Source organism: Salminus brasiliensis, chromosome 3, assembly GCF_030463535.1.
Source record: "Salminus brasiliensis chromosome 3, fSalBra1.hap2, whole genome shotgun sequence".
Lineage (NCBI taxonomy): Eukaryota > Metazoa > Chordata > Actinopteri > Characiformes > Bryconidae > Salminus > Salminus brasiliensis.
This window is the reverse complement of record NC_132880.1, coordinates 41701126-41717787: the sequence shown is the minus strand read 5'-3', so window position 1 is coordinate 41717787 and position 16662 is coordinate 41701126. Positions and strand designations below refer to the sequence as shown.

General features: G+C 38.8%; 1 protein-coding gene across 1 annotated transcript in view; it reads left to right on the top strand.

Annotated features, from left to right (window-relative positions):
• Nucleotides 1-16662, top strand: part of csmd3b (CUB and Sushi multiple domains 3b) — a 548309-nt gene that overhangs the window by 348225 nt on the left and 183422 nt on the right. The window contains exons 19-21 of the mRNA XM_072674465.1: nt 3433-3549; nt 6783-6998; nt 7434-7622. Of these exons, the coding sequence (XP_072530566.1) occupies nt 3433-3549; nt 6783-6998; nt 7434-7622 (522 nt within the window). The remainder of the gene's footprint in view (nt 1-3432; nt 3550-6782; nt 6999-7433; nt 7623-16662) is intronic.

Below are 16662 nucleotides of genomic sequence, written 5' to 3'. Positions count from 1 at the left end.
CCTCCCTCAGAGGATATGAGAAAGAGATGCAAGAATAAGTTGTGAGGACAGAGAAACTGACCCAAATGTGTTTACCAGATGATGTGTACACTGATCAGCCATAACATTAGCACCACTGACAGGTGAAGTGAAGAACATTGATTATATTCATCTACAGTGGTATCTGTCAAAGGATGGGATATACTAGGCAGCAAGTGAACAGTCAGGTCTTGAAGGTGATATTGGTGTTAAAAACAGGACAAATAGGCAAGCAAAAGGATATGAGACACATTGACAAGAACCAAATTTTGATGGCTTGAGAACTGGATCAGAACATCTCCAAAACATCAGTGGTCAGTACCTTCCTAAAGTGGTTCAAGAGTTGACAGTTGATGAACTGGAGACAGTGTCATGGACACTTAAGGCTCATTGGTGTGATCTCGCAACTTACGGGACTTAAAGGATCTGCTGCTGATGACACCGCAGGACGCCTTCAGAGGTCTTGTGGAGCCCATGCCTCGAATGCTCAGATCTGTTGTGGCAAGCCGAGGGGGACCTACTCAGTATTAGGCAGTGCTATGGCTGATTGGTGTATCTCATGTTACCAATTGACTTTTCAATCCAGTTTACTTAATTAAAATTCACACATAATAAATCAGTTTAAGTAACTTTCATCAACCTTTCACAGCAACCTCCCATTAACTGTAATCACCCAATAAAACACATGCTGGACCTACATTACATGCTACAGTGAAATGTTTTCTGTGTAGCCTCTAGAAGCCTCCTCCATTCATTCCTCTAAGCACAAAAAGTGATATGACTTTGAAGATGGTGGATTTCAGTCTATTTCTGGGTCATTAGCTGAACATAGGACACATCAATTTAAGATTTGAGACCCAGTCTTAAAAAAAGAAGGTGCTACAAAGGGATCTTTGAGTGATGCTATAGAAGAATGACATTTAGGTCCCTAAAGAATCATGTTTGAAAAAGAGAATTCTTTCTGAGAACCTTTACATTATCATTAAACATTACGAATTAAGGTGCGGCAAATTGTTGAGTGATACCATAGAAGAAGCACTTTTGGTTCCATAAAGATCTGTTTGTACTACAGATATGTGAATTGGAAGAACTCTTAAATTGATAAAAAAAAAAAACGATAAATAAAGCAAAGAACTTTTTGACGTTTAAAAGGTTCCTCACACATCTCTATAACAAATACGCTTCTTCATTAAACCAATGAAGAATCATGTCCCATTCTCAACAGTGGTTCTTCTATGGAATCACGAAGAAAACCCTTTTGACGCCTTAATTTTTAAGAGTATATGACAAAAAGAAGGCATTTCATATATCTGATCAATTGGGGTGAGGTCAGTGGCAGAGCAATTCTGGGAAAGGAGGTTGGCTGCAGGAAGGCTGCAGCGGCCTTGCACACATATTGACACCGCTGGTAAATTGTGGCCTGATGAAATAGGTTACTCATGTCCAAGCTTCTTAGGTCGCCTGTCTTTTTCCTTTCTGATTACGTTGACACGTTCCCTTTTCTGAGAAGACGAAGCTAAGACAATGGGAGGCCATTAGGCCGTCACTGAGGACGATTCTGAAAGGCTATTTACCTTGATGGCTGCTGCAGCTGATAGGAGCTGATCTGCTCGCCAGATTAGTCATTCATGAGCATTCTTTACCGGCACGTCCTTTAGAGAAACTCTCTCTGAGAATCAGTATGGGCCACCAATACTCCAGAAAAGCTTGTAGCTGTCAGTATAACCTGGCTAGTTGACAGGTTTTTTAAAAAATATTGTAATTATTAATTTGTGATTTGAAATTGTGCTTACAGATTTACATAAATGTTAATCATTTGTTTCTGACACATCGAATTTCCTCATCATTGATGAAAGGAACAAGCAAAACACAGTAAAGTTTGTATACAGATATTAGGACATACAAAAGGAAGCACTGTTAAAAATAAATACATATCTCAATGGTGCTCTAGTATATTAAACTATATTGATCTTGGCATCTTAGCTGAATAATAAGAGTAAGAGTTCATTACATGGTAGTGTTCTACTGTGAACTTCAAGCACTGCTGTTTTCTCCTTTAAAAGTAAATCCAGTATAACTTGAAAAAGAGTAAAAACTAGATAATATTAAACCCCCAAAACTGTGATGTAACAGTTTTGACTAATGTTATAAATGCCCACAAGATTTGGCATAAACCTAGTCTACTTATAAAAGCTTAAAAACGTTGTGTTATGAGCAGGTTTTTCAGATGCATTTTTGGGGCATGTTTTTAAGGAGGTGAGATTGGTGACAGTCTCAGTGCAGTGTTTGTTAGCAATGTTAGCTTAGCATCTCTGAAGACAGCAACTGAAGATGTCAAACATGCCTTGGCTCACCCACTGGGGTCATGCTAATTTGATATTTTAGGTATTCCCTTAAGTATTGTTCATTTTAAAATAGTTAATTTCATTAATTTATTAAATATGTAATTTAATAACTTAAATAATAACTTTATAATATTCATTTATCATTTGTATTTAATGTTAACAAAATGTTGAGAAGGTGCAGTCATACTGTCATTTTCTGTTGAAGGATATCTTGTCCTTTTCCTTTCCACAGCAAAAGACCAACAGCAGCAAGGATGTCCTCCTTTGTCTGTTCTGCTCCTTCTCTGTAAACACACCAACTATTCAAAATAGTTCGAGCTGCTCAATTTTGTGTGCACAACGAAAGGTCGCACAAGGTTTTACTGTGAAATTGTCTCTCCTACTTATATGATAACTCCACTATAAAAGATTATGGAATCCTTCAAAATATTTGTACCTTTTCGACAGAGCTGTATGTGATGGAAAAGAAATATGTGTCATTTTTGTGTTCATCATGACTGATTAAACAAACACAGCTATGACCTTGAGTGCTGAGGAATCATGTAAAACAGTGTTTAAAGTAAAATGGTTAAAAAAATGGAAAGGTAGAAGTTGAGGACACAAGTAATGCAGAATGCATCTAATGAAATGCTGTGAAAGTTCTGTTGAAGGACAGATGTAAGAGGTGAGATGAGGAGAACAAAGGAAAGAAAGAGACTAGACTGAAAGAAAAAGGCCTAGTGCTCAAAGTCTTGCTCAGATTTCCCTTCGTAAAACTCTGTGCTTACAGCGAGACTTGTGTAATTAATTATTGATGCGCTGATGTACTGTCTAGGGCAGATGAGTAGAAGTGTTTAGGAGGTGCTTCAGTCTCTCCAGTGGAGTTAAGAGAGCTACGATGTAACAAAGTCTTTGCGAACTCAATTCATCATTTAGTTTCCTTGCATGTAATTCCATTATCCAAAGAGGATCATTTGCAAGACATGTCCATTAGTCCTTAAGTGTTCATCTGTAATACACATTGTTGTGCAGCATAGTGTTCATGAGAACTAGTGATGATATGTGATACTCTGTCTGGTCTGACCTGCAGCTCTATGTGGCGGTGATGTGCGAGGGCCTGGGGGCACTATTCTGTCTCCAGGTTACCCTGAAGTTTACCCCAGCTCCCTCAATTGCACCTGGACTGTGGAGGTCAGCCATGGCAAAGGTAAGACCACATACATGTCCATCTTCCACATGACTTTTGACTAGGGTGATCAATGGTTCCGGCGGGGATTTTTGAATTGCAAAAAATATCTGGGATTTCGTGTTGATTTCACATCAGCATTTGCTTCTACAGTCGCCTCACATTCTGTAAAACTGAGCTAGAGCTATAAACACACCTCTTGAAGACCCGCCTTCTGACCGACCACCATATGCACCTGCATCTACATGCAATCACTGGTCAAACTGCTTCATAGAGAGGGAGCAGCCTAAAAAATGCCTTAACACAAATGCAAATGAACACAAATCAGTTCTTTTGTGTAGTATTTATGTGAGCTCCCCAGACAATAGTCACTGTGTGTTTAAGGTGGTAGTGAAAATTGTGGCGCTGCACAAGGATGATCATTAAATTTAAATCTGACCATGCCAAAGGCAATGGTGTGAAGGAAGCAGCTGAATTTGAAGGTGTATGGAAGCACACGGTCATACGGGTCTACCAGCAGTGGCAAAAATCCCAGTCTACAGTAGAGGTGGTAAAAGTACAACTTTTGCTTGTGTATTTATTTTACTTTATTTTACACATGGGTTAAAATGAAATGAGTCAGTGACAGGCTTAAAGAACATTTAACTGATGCAGAAGTACCTTAGCAATTTAAAGATTCTTTACACAGATCTCTATGACCTGCACGGTTCTTTATGAAACCAGAAGTGGTCCTTCTGTGATATTGCTTAAAGAACCATTGGTGGCGTATTGGATATAGTGCATTGGACTGTAGGTCTGAGTTAAGGACAGAAATGTGTAAAAACTTTTTGCTACACAAACTGTCCTTCTTTTACCTCTAGGTGATTGCAAGCTTGTTTGGAAAAAAACAAACAAAAAAACATCACCCAGAAGAGTGCAGACGTAAAGCTTGTCCTTCAGAACCTTCACTTCCTGCTAAAGGAGGAATGTCTCCATTTCTTTAACTCCATTATCTTCTGTTTCCCATAAACACACATCACTGCGAGCACTTCTGACTGCAGAGTGAACTTAAAATCCAGTCATTTGCATAGTGCTAAACCTTTTCACTATTACATTAATCCCTACAATCACAGAGCTGCTAATGCACCCATGGCCCTCCTACAAATGCAGTGTGGGAGGAAAAAAAATCTTGTAAGGCCCTTATAATACCTTTGCCATCCCAGATTACCTTAAATGTATTGCAAAGAATGTTTGCCCTCCGGGTAGCCTAGATTAACTTATTGGAAAAGGAGCGTAAACATTCTGTTTTGATTAATCTAATGGTGGGCACTAGTACGTGGGTGAACTGGCAAATAAATGGAATACGAGCTCCTGGAGTCTATCAAGTAGTCCTGCTAAAGACTTCCTGAGGATAAAGTGCAGTGAATGCAGATTTAGGCTCTGGTCTATGCCCCGCTGTATGAAATATCATTGCAGACGCTTTGAGTTCAGAATAATGAAAGTTTCTCTGAATTTTAATTTCCCAAGGCTGATAAAGCATTCAATACGGGAGATCATTATGTTTCGTAGAAGAATCGTGCAGAATTGAAATGCTCCTCCATGTCTCACGCTGTTATCAAAAAAAAAAAAAAGGATCGTAGGAAATCCTTGGGTCTTTTTGTAAAGGCCTCACCCTGCAACATGAATTTATTCCTAACCCTTAACTGCAAGATTGGCAGAAATGTTACAGACTGTATGCAATAACTCCTTTTATCAAATTTAAGTTAATACAGCATTTTTTAGTTTTTAGTAAAGGGTTTCTATAATGTGGACGTTCTACATTCTGGACTGATTTATTTAGTGGTGGCTATTAAAATAACCATTTTTAGTGCATTCAGTATTTTCAGTATTCAGTCTGACTGACCTGTGTGTGCATTCAGCTCCCAGTTTCTTTAAAACACTGATTGTTCGATAACTGCAGAAAATCTGATGTTATCAGAAATCTGATCAACGCATTTACATGCACTTAATCAGATAATGGGAAAACTCTGGGTTTACATGAGTCTGACAGTAATCAGATTTCAATTTTTTTGCATCCTGGCAATAACCTCACAGACAAATGTGGTGTAAACCTCAAATGTCCTGCTGTGGCTTTTTGTAAACATGGACCCACTTTACCAGCTAATATGGATTTTCATTTTTGTTTTTTTTTTTGTTTCTAATGGTATTAGTCTAGTACTAATGTTTTTTTTTGTTGTTGTTGTTGTTGTTTCAAAGCCACCCTTCTTACAGATTTCTTTATACTACTGCAAAGACGTAGCCAATCATTTATTTTTGAATGAGTGTCTGTCTTATCCGGTTATGTTTGTATGTTTGTAACATATGCTGAGAAATCCAATTACAAAGCCACGCTTCAGCTCTCTATATCAGATTTCTTAGTTGGTAGTTCTAGGCCTTAATCCTATCTATGCTGTTGGTATGCTGTTTTCATGACCACTTGAATAATACAGAAATCTAATTATGAGCAGATTTGTAAATGCATGTAAACACATTCACATTTCTTTTTGTCGACTTCTGATGTGTAATGCCAGTTTTATAGTGTGGTGAATTTGGTTTTCTTGTCCTGCATTAGTCTTCTCTTCTCTATTTTGAATGCACTTCAGTGCTGATTTAAAGCCAAAGAAAAGCATACAGTACACCCGCTGGTAAAACAGTGTTCCTGTGACAGTCGTAGTTTTAATTTTGCTGTAATTCAAAAGTAAAGATGTGATGGAAGGTTATTTCCCCACATGGATATAATAGAATATCTTTATCATTGCACAAGTACAATGAAACCGGGTTGGTTTTGGCGGTATGGGCAAATATGCCAAAAAACAAAGAAGACAAATAGTCTGCCAAAGTATTAAAATCACACATACTGAAGTTTTCATGTTCCACTGTAAAATAGTTTCACACTGCAGACTCTAAACTATTCTGTGAACAATGTCTAGAGGACACCAAAAAGCACTCTGCTAGAACTCAGTGGTAAAAACAAAGGATCGGAAATGGATCAGGCTTAAAATAGCTGATGCACAATCCAGTGAAATATGCCTGTATATGGCCTGATCCCCATCCACTGAATTGAATCAAACCAATTCCAGCATACTTTTGTTATCGCTAATGATAATTGGTAACCCTTCCTATATAACCCATTCTGTTGAGTGGTTTGAAACATCTGTCTTGTCTGTCTATCTTTGCTGAAATTACTAATACTATTAGTTAGTTATTGTGCCTAATGAGTTGACTTTGCCCAACAGGAGTTCAGTTCACTTTTAACACCTTCCACCTGGAGGATCACCATGACTACCTGCTCATCACAGAGAATGGTAGCTTCGTCCAGCCTCTCGCCCGCCTCACGGGTGCTGAACTTCCCTCACCCATCAACGCCGGCCTCTATGGCAACTTCAAGGCCCAGCTGCGCTTCATCTCTGATTTCTCCATCTCTTACGAAGGCTTTAACATCACATTCTCAGGTCAGTCCCTGAGCATAGATGTCCTCTGGACAGTGTGAATGTGGCTGGGTTGACTATTTAGCAGTTTTTACACAACATCGCTCTGTCCTTGCGGACTTGTAAAAACTTTATGATGTTATTATTGGTTTGTTACTCTTAATATGCCCTAAGGCACAGGTCGCTTCACTGGGGTTTATCCTTCTAATTAATGAAGTGATCCTTCCATTAGCAGTCAAAGGTCATTTTTAAAAGTTTAACAGCAGAGCGATGTGAGGTAGTAGGGCATATTCAAGGTGGCCTGCAAGTCCGCTGTGTTTATTCATGAATGGCAGTTTATGCATGTGTACTTTTAACTGTTTTGCAGGTCAGGAGAATCATGTCATTGTGTTGACATTTGGCTGAAAACATCTAGAGTGTTAAAATGCATAAAACCTGTTATACAAATGTGTTGTTCAGAATACAACCTGGAACCATGTGAAGACCCTGGAGTGCCGCGCTATGGACGCCGTAATGGCTACAGTTTCGACATTGGGGATACGCTTACATTCTCTTGCAACATGGGGTACCGTTTGGAGGGGGCACCGGAGATCATTTGCCTGGGAGGGGGCCGGCGCATGTGGAGCGCACCTCTGCCAAGGTGTGTGGGTACGTTGTCAGCTGCTTTCATTCATTTCAACTTTTTCTCTTCTCAATAGTTCCTATTTACTGCTCTGCTGTACTCCACATGGACAAACCATGTACACCACCTTTCCAGCTCAGTGGTATATCTGCGTTCAGTACCTACAGTCAAACGACTTTATCAGTGACATGAGTGATGTAAGCCCGCTATTGGCAAACATTATTGCATTTATTTTGTTGCTGCTTAGCTAATAAAACACTAATGACTAAATCAATGATGGGCATTTGGACCATGTCAGCTATTTGAATATCTAAATTCTTCACATATTCCAAGGAGAAACTATGGGTACATCCCAATTGTGTAGTGCACACAATTACAATAAGTGTTATATATTAATATGCTATGTACTAATCTTAATAGTGTGGGCTTGGCAGGTTAGTACACAAAATATTAACATACCACAGATGTTCACACTGAATTGTGGGACAATAGAAACCAAAAGTTGACTACTCAATGTACATACTACATACTACATACTCAAAAATTGGGATGCATCCTGTTTTATTTTTTATTGTCATTCATGCAAAGCAGCTTCTTCCTGGCATGAATGTGAGGAGGCTGGATGTAAATGTGAAAAAATGTATTGAAACAAAACAGAAAACCACAAAAGCAGACAGACACAAAAAAAAGCGAAATTAAACCAAAATCGTAGATATGCAGAAACATAAACATAAGAACTGACAAACATACAGGAATATATGTGCTGAACGAAACAATGAACCCCTGACAAAGGTAACAATAGGAGCAGGAGTACAAACAATGAACAGCTGGAGACACTAATGTAGGATGAGGACGGAGATGTGCAACACGTGGACAAGACAGTACAAGGTTGACATAAACAAAGATGAAAATAGAAGGCAGGGCAAACAGGATGGCCGTGTTGGGTTAATTATGTCACTTCCATAGATCCCATGTTGCTTTTTATGGTTAATCTCTGTATTACAATCTGTAGCAACAGAAAATACATCTTGGAATTTACAGATTTCAGTTTAATTCTCAGATTCTTACGCTTGCCCATTTTCCTGCTTTTAACACACCGCCTTAAGGAACTGACCACTGCCAAATACAGTATATCCACTCTTTGACAGATAACACTTCAGATGAAGATGATCAATGTTTTTTACTTTACCTGTCAGTGGTGCTAATGTTATGGCATTTTGGTGTATTTGTATTCATATTCATTGTGTTTATTTTAATATTAGGGGTTATCTGTACATTTAAACACCTAATGCCCAGATAAACAACAGTCATGTTTGTAATAGAGATGTGTAAGTGTGAAGAACCTTTCAAAGATAAATTTTAATGTAAATTTCTCTTTATGACACCAAAAGGAACCAAAAATGGTTCTTCTAGGCACTGCTCAAAGAACCCTTTGTAGCACCCTTTATTTTTAAGAGAGTATGTTTCAGTAGTATGAGTCTGAGAGCTGATATGATATGATAGTGTGAGAGAAAGGCTTTATGGCATATTTACAATATTACAGATTCATGTTAGTCATGTAAATGTGTAGAGCAGGCAGTTGTAGGACTAATTTTAAACACATGGCGGTTTGCCACAGTTACTGAAGCAGGTAGGAGTTCTCTGGTTTCTCATGGTCATGTTGTGCAAGGTTTATTGAGGATCTCCATTGGCCCCATGGCAATGTGTGGGTTAATCCAATCTGACTGTGGCTGCCTCCCTGCTGGCGTGCAGAGAGGTTGGTTACAGGAGGAAGACGGAATCCTATTACTGGAGGACGGTTGAGTCCTGCTGTCTCCCTGGATGCACTTGGCATGGGCATATGAAGGTGTTATGTTTTCCTATAGACCATATTGCAGCGCCATGGCTATAATCTAGCCTTCAGGCTAATACCGATATCTTTATGGTCACCTTTAAGTTTTGCACTTACTTGACACCTGCTGAGGACTAATGCAATGATTTCCTACTGGCAGTGTCCAGATGCAGTGTTTCAGTGTGGCCCGCAAGCCAGCATCAAGTGAAGGAGAGTGCAATTATGAAGCATCCATCAAATACAGACAGCATCGCCCGAAACTGCATCTCCTGGAACTTATCCATGCATACCTGGAGACAGTGGCATAAACAAAGTGGCAATTACAATAATGGAGAACTTTCCCAGGTTTCATAGCATGCTAGGTGTGTTTTATTCATAGGAAGTACACTCACCAGTCATTTTTCACATTAATTGAAAAAAAATATGTACATTCATCATCACTGTTATTATTCTTGCTGCTGGTTGTTTTTTTTCTCCAGAAAGTCTGTTTTGTCCTTCTGTTTTCAAGTATCTTTGCCCTTGCACTTTCACCTAGCACTGCAGCATCACAAGACCTGCGGTCACACAAGAGTTTTAGGAGCAAAAGGGAGTTGGCTTATGTGGGTGTTTTTTTGTTGTTGTTTATTTATTTATGATAAAATTGTAAGATGCATCCAGGGCAGTAGTAGATTACATAGTATAGACATACATTGAAAGTACTGGGCAAGGGAAATCATCTTAAAGGGGGCATATAAGGTCTCTTGCACATATATTTAGGTGTCTGGAGGGCCTACCAGCCCACAAACTGTGAAATATGACAACCCAGTCAGTTTGTGGGCTGCCTAGGAGGAAAGCAGAGCGTTCAACACCCTGTTTAGATTTGGCCCTACTTTCAATGTCATAAGCTATCTATCTCATTATGACATCAGAAGTGAACTCAAGGTGAAGTAAGCATTAAATAGCTAGCACAAACAGGAACAGATGAGATTAAACTTGGAAGTAAAGTCTAAGAATTCATGTAGCTGTGGAGAGGACTAATTAAAAGGGTGGTGATGGGGTGAGCAGTGGCTCATTATTGGCAATAGGCTGTTTAGACAGGGTGAGAATGGGTGCTGTGATGCTCAGTTTCTGCAGAACTTTGTTCAAAGCATGAGACCCTAGGGGACATAACATGTCACCTTTAAATCTAATCAATTTTTCAATTATTTCTCATAATGAGATTGTTGAATGACTATTATAAGATTATTGGGTCAGTTTCAATGCACTGTAATTTTGAATTAATTTATCTCATACGACTGAGTTGATATACTAAAACTATGATACAGTTTTTAGAGCAATGCAAGTAGACAATGAATACAGTACAGTCAGCCATGCAACTACACAACAAAGGAAATACAAACCAACAACAGAACAAATAAACCATAAATACAGAATATAACCTGAAAAATGACCAATGAGTACACGACAATAGAGACTAAATAAACAGTGGACAACAGAGTGTGTGTATGACTCATGTCCAAGTCTGCAGTTAGCACTGACTATTTGTATTTGTATATTACCATCATCACGCACTGGCAGTAACAAAACTAGTGTGTACGGCATGATATAAATTAAACTATAATGTAGTGTCTCCCATGTAAAATTAAGGTGCAGCATACAGAGTCATGAGATTTACTATTTATGTATTTATTCATTTATTTAAATCGTTGTCATGCAGAAATCTGGTCTCTCCAAAATGACAACCTTACAGAAAAAGAACTTTCAGTGTAAAAAGATTTAAAGGAATTTTGGAGCATTTCTATTGGTCTATAAAAATTCTGACACATAAATGTAAAGGTGTATTTACTCTGTACACAGCCATTTCCAGCTCCTTCCACAGATATTCAATTGGATTCAGGTCTGGGCTCTGGCTGTGCCACTCAAGGGCAGTGTGATCAAGGACCCAGACTCCTTTGTGAAGCCACCCTGGTTCTCTTGGCTGTGTGCTTCAGGCCGTTGTCAGGTCCATATCACTCTGGAGCATGCCACTGCCATGCATCGCTGTAGGGATTGCATTATCCAGGTGATAAGCGATACCTGGTTTCCACCAAACCATGCTTGGTCCTCAGGTCAAAAAGATCAATTTTGGCTTCATCTGACCAGAGAATCTTGTTTCTCATGGTTTGAGAGTCCTCTAGCTTCCTTTTGGAAAACTCCAAGCGGACTGTCTTGTGCCTTTTACTAAGGAGTGGCTGTCTGGCTTTTGTGATCTGGTGAAAGGTTCTCTTATCTCCACAAAGATACGCTGGAGCTCTGTCTGAGTGACCTTTGGGTTCCCTGATCGCTCAGAGTCTAGGAAGATTCTTGGTGGTTCCAAACATCTTCCATTTTCGAATGACGGTGGCCACTGTGCTCTTTGGGCACATCTGGGTATCACATCAAAGGGTATTTTACCTTTAGATTTTTTATAAATTAGCACAAACATGCTTTCGCTTTGTCATTGTGAGCTGTTTTGCAAAGAACTTCATTTATTGTAGAATAAGTCGCCACAAAAAATGTGGAGAAGGTAAAAGGGGTGTGCAGACTTGCTGACTTGACCGTCTGTATATATGCATCCATCTGATGATAAACAATATTATAGTTACGACATTTACAGTGACATCACTTGCAAGAAAGACGTCATATTCTACAGTGTATGAAGCAGATTAGACTCCACAGTTTCCACTTGAGAATACCAACAAAGGGAGTCTTGAGTTGGAGAGTGTATAAATCACAGTGACATGACAGTAACAGAGGCCTCAACTTTCCCTCCTATTGATCACTATCAATCGATTTCCACATTCCAAGCGAAACAAAGTAAATGTTGTGCACCTCCTCCCCACCTCCACAGCACCACCTTTTTCTTTTTAAAATGAGGACAAATAGACTCTGTAGCAAAGACAGGAGGCCAGGAGTAAGAGCAAGCGAATACATACAAGATACAAACACAACCCTCGACTCTTAAACAACTTCTAGCCTCACAAAGTAAGTCGTAACAGATTCAGTGTTCAATGTTATTGCATGGCCAAATGCACTGTACGTTTAGCTGTAAGACTTTGAAAAATTGTCCAGGATAAGTGTTTAAAAAAAATAATCATACCGATTGGCTTTAGGGGAAATGCATCCGGAGCTGATGGTGAATCCTGGAGAAAGAGCCAATACGTTTCCTCCTTGCTAACTTTAATCTATTCCTCAAGATTAATCTCTGAGACAGTAAAGTGTGTTGCAGCTCCAAATCTATCTCTTATAGGGTCATTAATCAAAAACAGGCGGCGTTTATGAGGACAGCCAAGCCCATTCAGTGGGCTGCAGTAAGAGCTACATTACTGACGGCATTCAGTGCTTTACACCTTTTAAGGGACAATCTGAAGTGGTTCTGTTACACTTACTGATTACAAGTCTTGAAACAAATGAATTTGGTTGTTTTGTGTTTTTCTTTTTCATTTTTCAAGTCTCCAGTGATCATCAGCTGCACCTTTCCATTATCATGTGATAGAGCCACATCAGAGCTGAATACAACGTCAATCAATACTGTGTATTGGCAGGCATGAATTTTAAAAACTAATTGAAAAAGCACTTTGTTAGAAGCTTCTAGATAGATGGTTTGTTTACTACAGCAGCATGGATTAGATTAAGGGGACAATTTTACAGTGGCCACTGTGCTGTAAGTAATGACATCGTGTTTAGCAGGTCCTCATCTAAGTGTGTGTTTTTGTATAGCATGATGTATCACCATGCTCATCTGATGGCGCCCCAGGCAGAAGTCAGTGGAATAGAGCTGGGGCCAGCAAAACCATTACCGTGCACACTGTTCAGTCAAAGTCACAATGCAGACAATGTAGAATTAAGGTTGTTCATGGTCATAGGTGCAAAATCTCATGCTGTGTTTTGGGGGGAAGCTTACGGGCACCAGAAACAGAACAGAAACAATGGACATGGATTCTGAGTTTTTTCATGATTTTTTTTATTTATTTAATTCCTCATACTAGTCAGAAAGAATGTTCTTAATGGAAAAAAATACAAAAATAAATACATAGCTTATTAAATTTAGCACAACTATTTTATGCAGTGCAGCTTTAAACACAAATGATTTTCCATAAAAGGCTGATTTTGGTGGATTTGATGTCTCTATTGTCCAGGGAAGGCTTTCTACTAGATTTTGACAGTGACAAGAGCATTAGTGAGATCAGGATATTGGATGATCACAACCCCACCTCATCCCACCTCATCCCCAACTCTTCAACTCATCCCAAAAGTATTGGATGGAGCACCAACCATCATTCCAGAGAACACAGTTCCACTGCTCCACCGCTCCATGCTGGCAGGCTTCATACCCCTCTAGCCCACGCCTGGCATTAGGCATGATGCCAATGAGTTCATCTGCTCCAGAGAGTCCTGTTCTATTGGCAATATTTCTCTACAGGGACTAGACAAGCTGTGTGTGTGCATTTGCACATCAGTGTCAGCAATGGGTTCAACTTGAGGTAGATGAATGGATTCATTACAAGGGGTCTCCACAAACATTTGGACATATAGTCTATGTAGCAGGTCTCAGCCTGTATTTTCATGGAACTTGGCTGGAGCTTGCTTAGGAATAATTTACCATGGTCCTTCCTTTTTAAAATAATGTGAAATATGTCAAATTGCTGCAGTGCTAGATTTTACACATTCATCAGGTTTAAAGACACAACCTGATAAATAGTGCTCAGAGAGTATTTGTAACACAGCCTGCAATGTTCTGTACTATGTGATGACTATGCCATGTGATTCTGGAATAGTGTGATCAATTATTAACGTGAGACCATCAGTTTGCACTGCATAACATAGTCAAAAGGCTTAATTGCTGATGTAAAACATTGAAGAATATTGCTGACTCTATTTCAAGCTTGCAAAAGTTTTTTCATTGTCCCATTTTTCACCATCAGTCATACAATCATATTCACTACACTAAAAAAGATCATTAGCATAGATATTAAATCTGTATTTGGAGGCCAGTATGGACTGCAGGTTATAGGATTCAGGACATTTTTTGTGCATTTTTAAAGACTAGTAGTGTGTTACTGCCGCACATTCCTACAGCAGTGATTTAGTGGATGAATATGATTAACTGTGCAACTGAAAGTAAGTTTTCTTACACCTCATAACTTTGTTGTTGTTTTTTACTTTTTATATATGCACTGTACATTGTAATGTAGCTTTGTATATGACGTATAGGCTTATGCTACAAATGTAGTTAGTGAAATCTGAACATATAACTTCGACAGAAGATGAAAGGCAATGTTAAACAAGCAGAAAAAACAGAGGAATGGAATATCAGTGGACTATTAGTGATTGGTCAATGGATCAATGGATTATCAGTAATTTGTAAGTCTTAAACAGTATAATAACAAAGTTTTAAGTGGTTTCGAGTGCAAAACAGTAGACAAAACTTCCAAAAGCAAAGAAAAAGCAGAAGTTAAGCTTTCTCCTGCTTGGACAGAATGTAAATGATGAGGTGACTAGGCTGCTGATGGTAAGACAGCTGTAAAATGTTGACAAATTGCTGTTCAGCGAAAGCACTTTAAAAGAGGAAAAATCACCTTGATTCTACTTAGAGCAGATGTAACAGCATGGTTGGGCTTTCCATACCTGACGTCCTTCTAATTTGTCCAATGCTTTACTGACACACCGAACACAAACACTGCTCTAAATATTACATTAGCTAAGTGTATTCACGAAGCTCACCTTCAGACCAAACAACAGAAGTTTTGTCTTCAGTTTAATACTTATTTCTCATTCTACACAGATGTGTTAGTGGAAAATATGCGACATTAATCCATAAACAGTAGTTAAACAGGATAATTGTGGCTGCAGTGGGGCATCCAGCTAAACTGCACACGATGACTCACACAATAAACCTCCTTCCACTGGCTGTTTGAGATTTCAGACGCTTTCTTTATTACTGTTATTATTATTATCGGTGGGCGGGAGTGTGTGGGTCTGTATAAAGGAAATAATAATGAACATAAAGCTACAATGATAAATTGTACAATTGCTTACAGTTCCAACAGAGTCAAATGAGAAGTGTAAAGGAAATACTGTAGTAATGACAAAATAATGCACTTTCTGCAGTCTCAGGGAATTCTACAGGCTGTAATCAATGTAGCCTACTTATAGAAACACAACCCTCAACAATAACAAACAGTACTGCAGAATCAGTGGGCTTGAATGTCCACTGAATGGATGAATGGATGGTGAAACCTGAATGAATGGTGGTGCAATAGAGGAGAACAGTCTAAATAATAAAGTGTAATAAAACATATTTGAAAAGTGTAATTGAATAAATTAAGGAATATAATATATTATATATTCGCCAGTTACAAAACAATTAAATCAACTTCTTTTGTGTGGTAAAATCAGAATTATTCAGTAAAGCACCATGAGAACAAACTGAAACCTTTGTAACTTCCATAGTACAATTAATAACCTGTCTAACCTGAGGTTTCCTTTCATTGCATTTGATCAGTGAGCTGTGCAAGTTAGTTTAATCCATGTAGTGCCAAATAGCGCCCTACTGAGGTAGCTAATACAGCCTGTACTGTGTAAATTAAGTAGTACAGCATAAGTGTTAGCATGTTTACACACACACAAACCCAAAAAACGTCCAGTCCACCATTATTTCATAAGTTGAAATAAGATTTTAAAATCAGAATTTTGATAAAATACTTGTTTATTGTTTGTTCAAATCCAGAGGTGAGAACACTGCGGGATAAAGAAAGAAAAGTGAAAAACAGCATCAGAGTCTCTCTCACTACACGTGACAGTGAGATAGAGAAAGCCGAAAGAAAAAAAGAGGAAGGGGTGGTGGGGGGGGGGGGAGGGGGTTGGGTGGGCAACAAGACTACAGTTACTTTAGCATTTCTTCTAAAGTTCTAAACCACTTCAGGTCACGTCACTTCAGTAAATCCAACAGATTACAGTTTAGGATTCCCAGGTGGCAAGCATGCTTGTGAAATTACCACATTAACCCAAATGCTACAGAATATTTGACTGTGCACACAGACCTGTGACCCTCTGTGTTGTAGCAGTTTGGTGCAAATACATGTATCGCTGCACGCTTACTATGTACAACTTTGCTTTTTCTTTAAAGTTGTTTGTTGTCATTGGTTATACCAAAATATACTGTAAAGCTAATATTTTCTCCTTTGTAGCTCCTTAAAATGTGATGTTCTACTGGCAGTACAGATACTAAACAGATT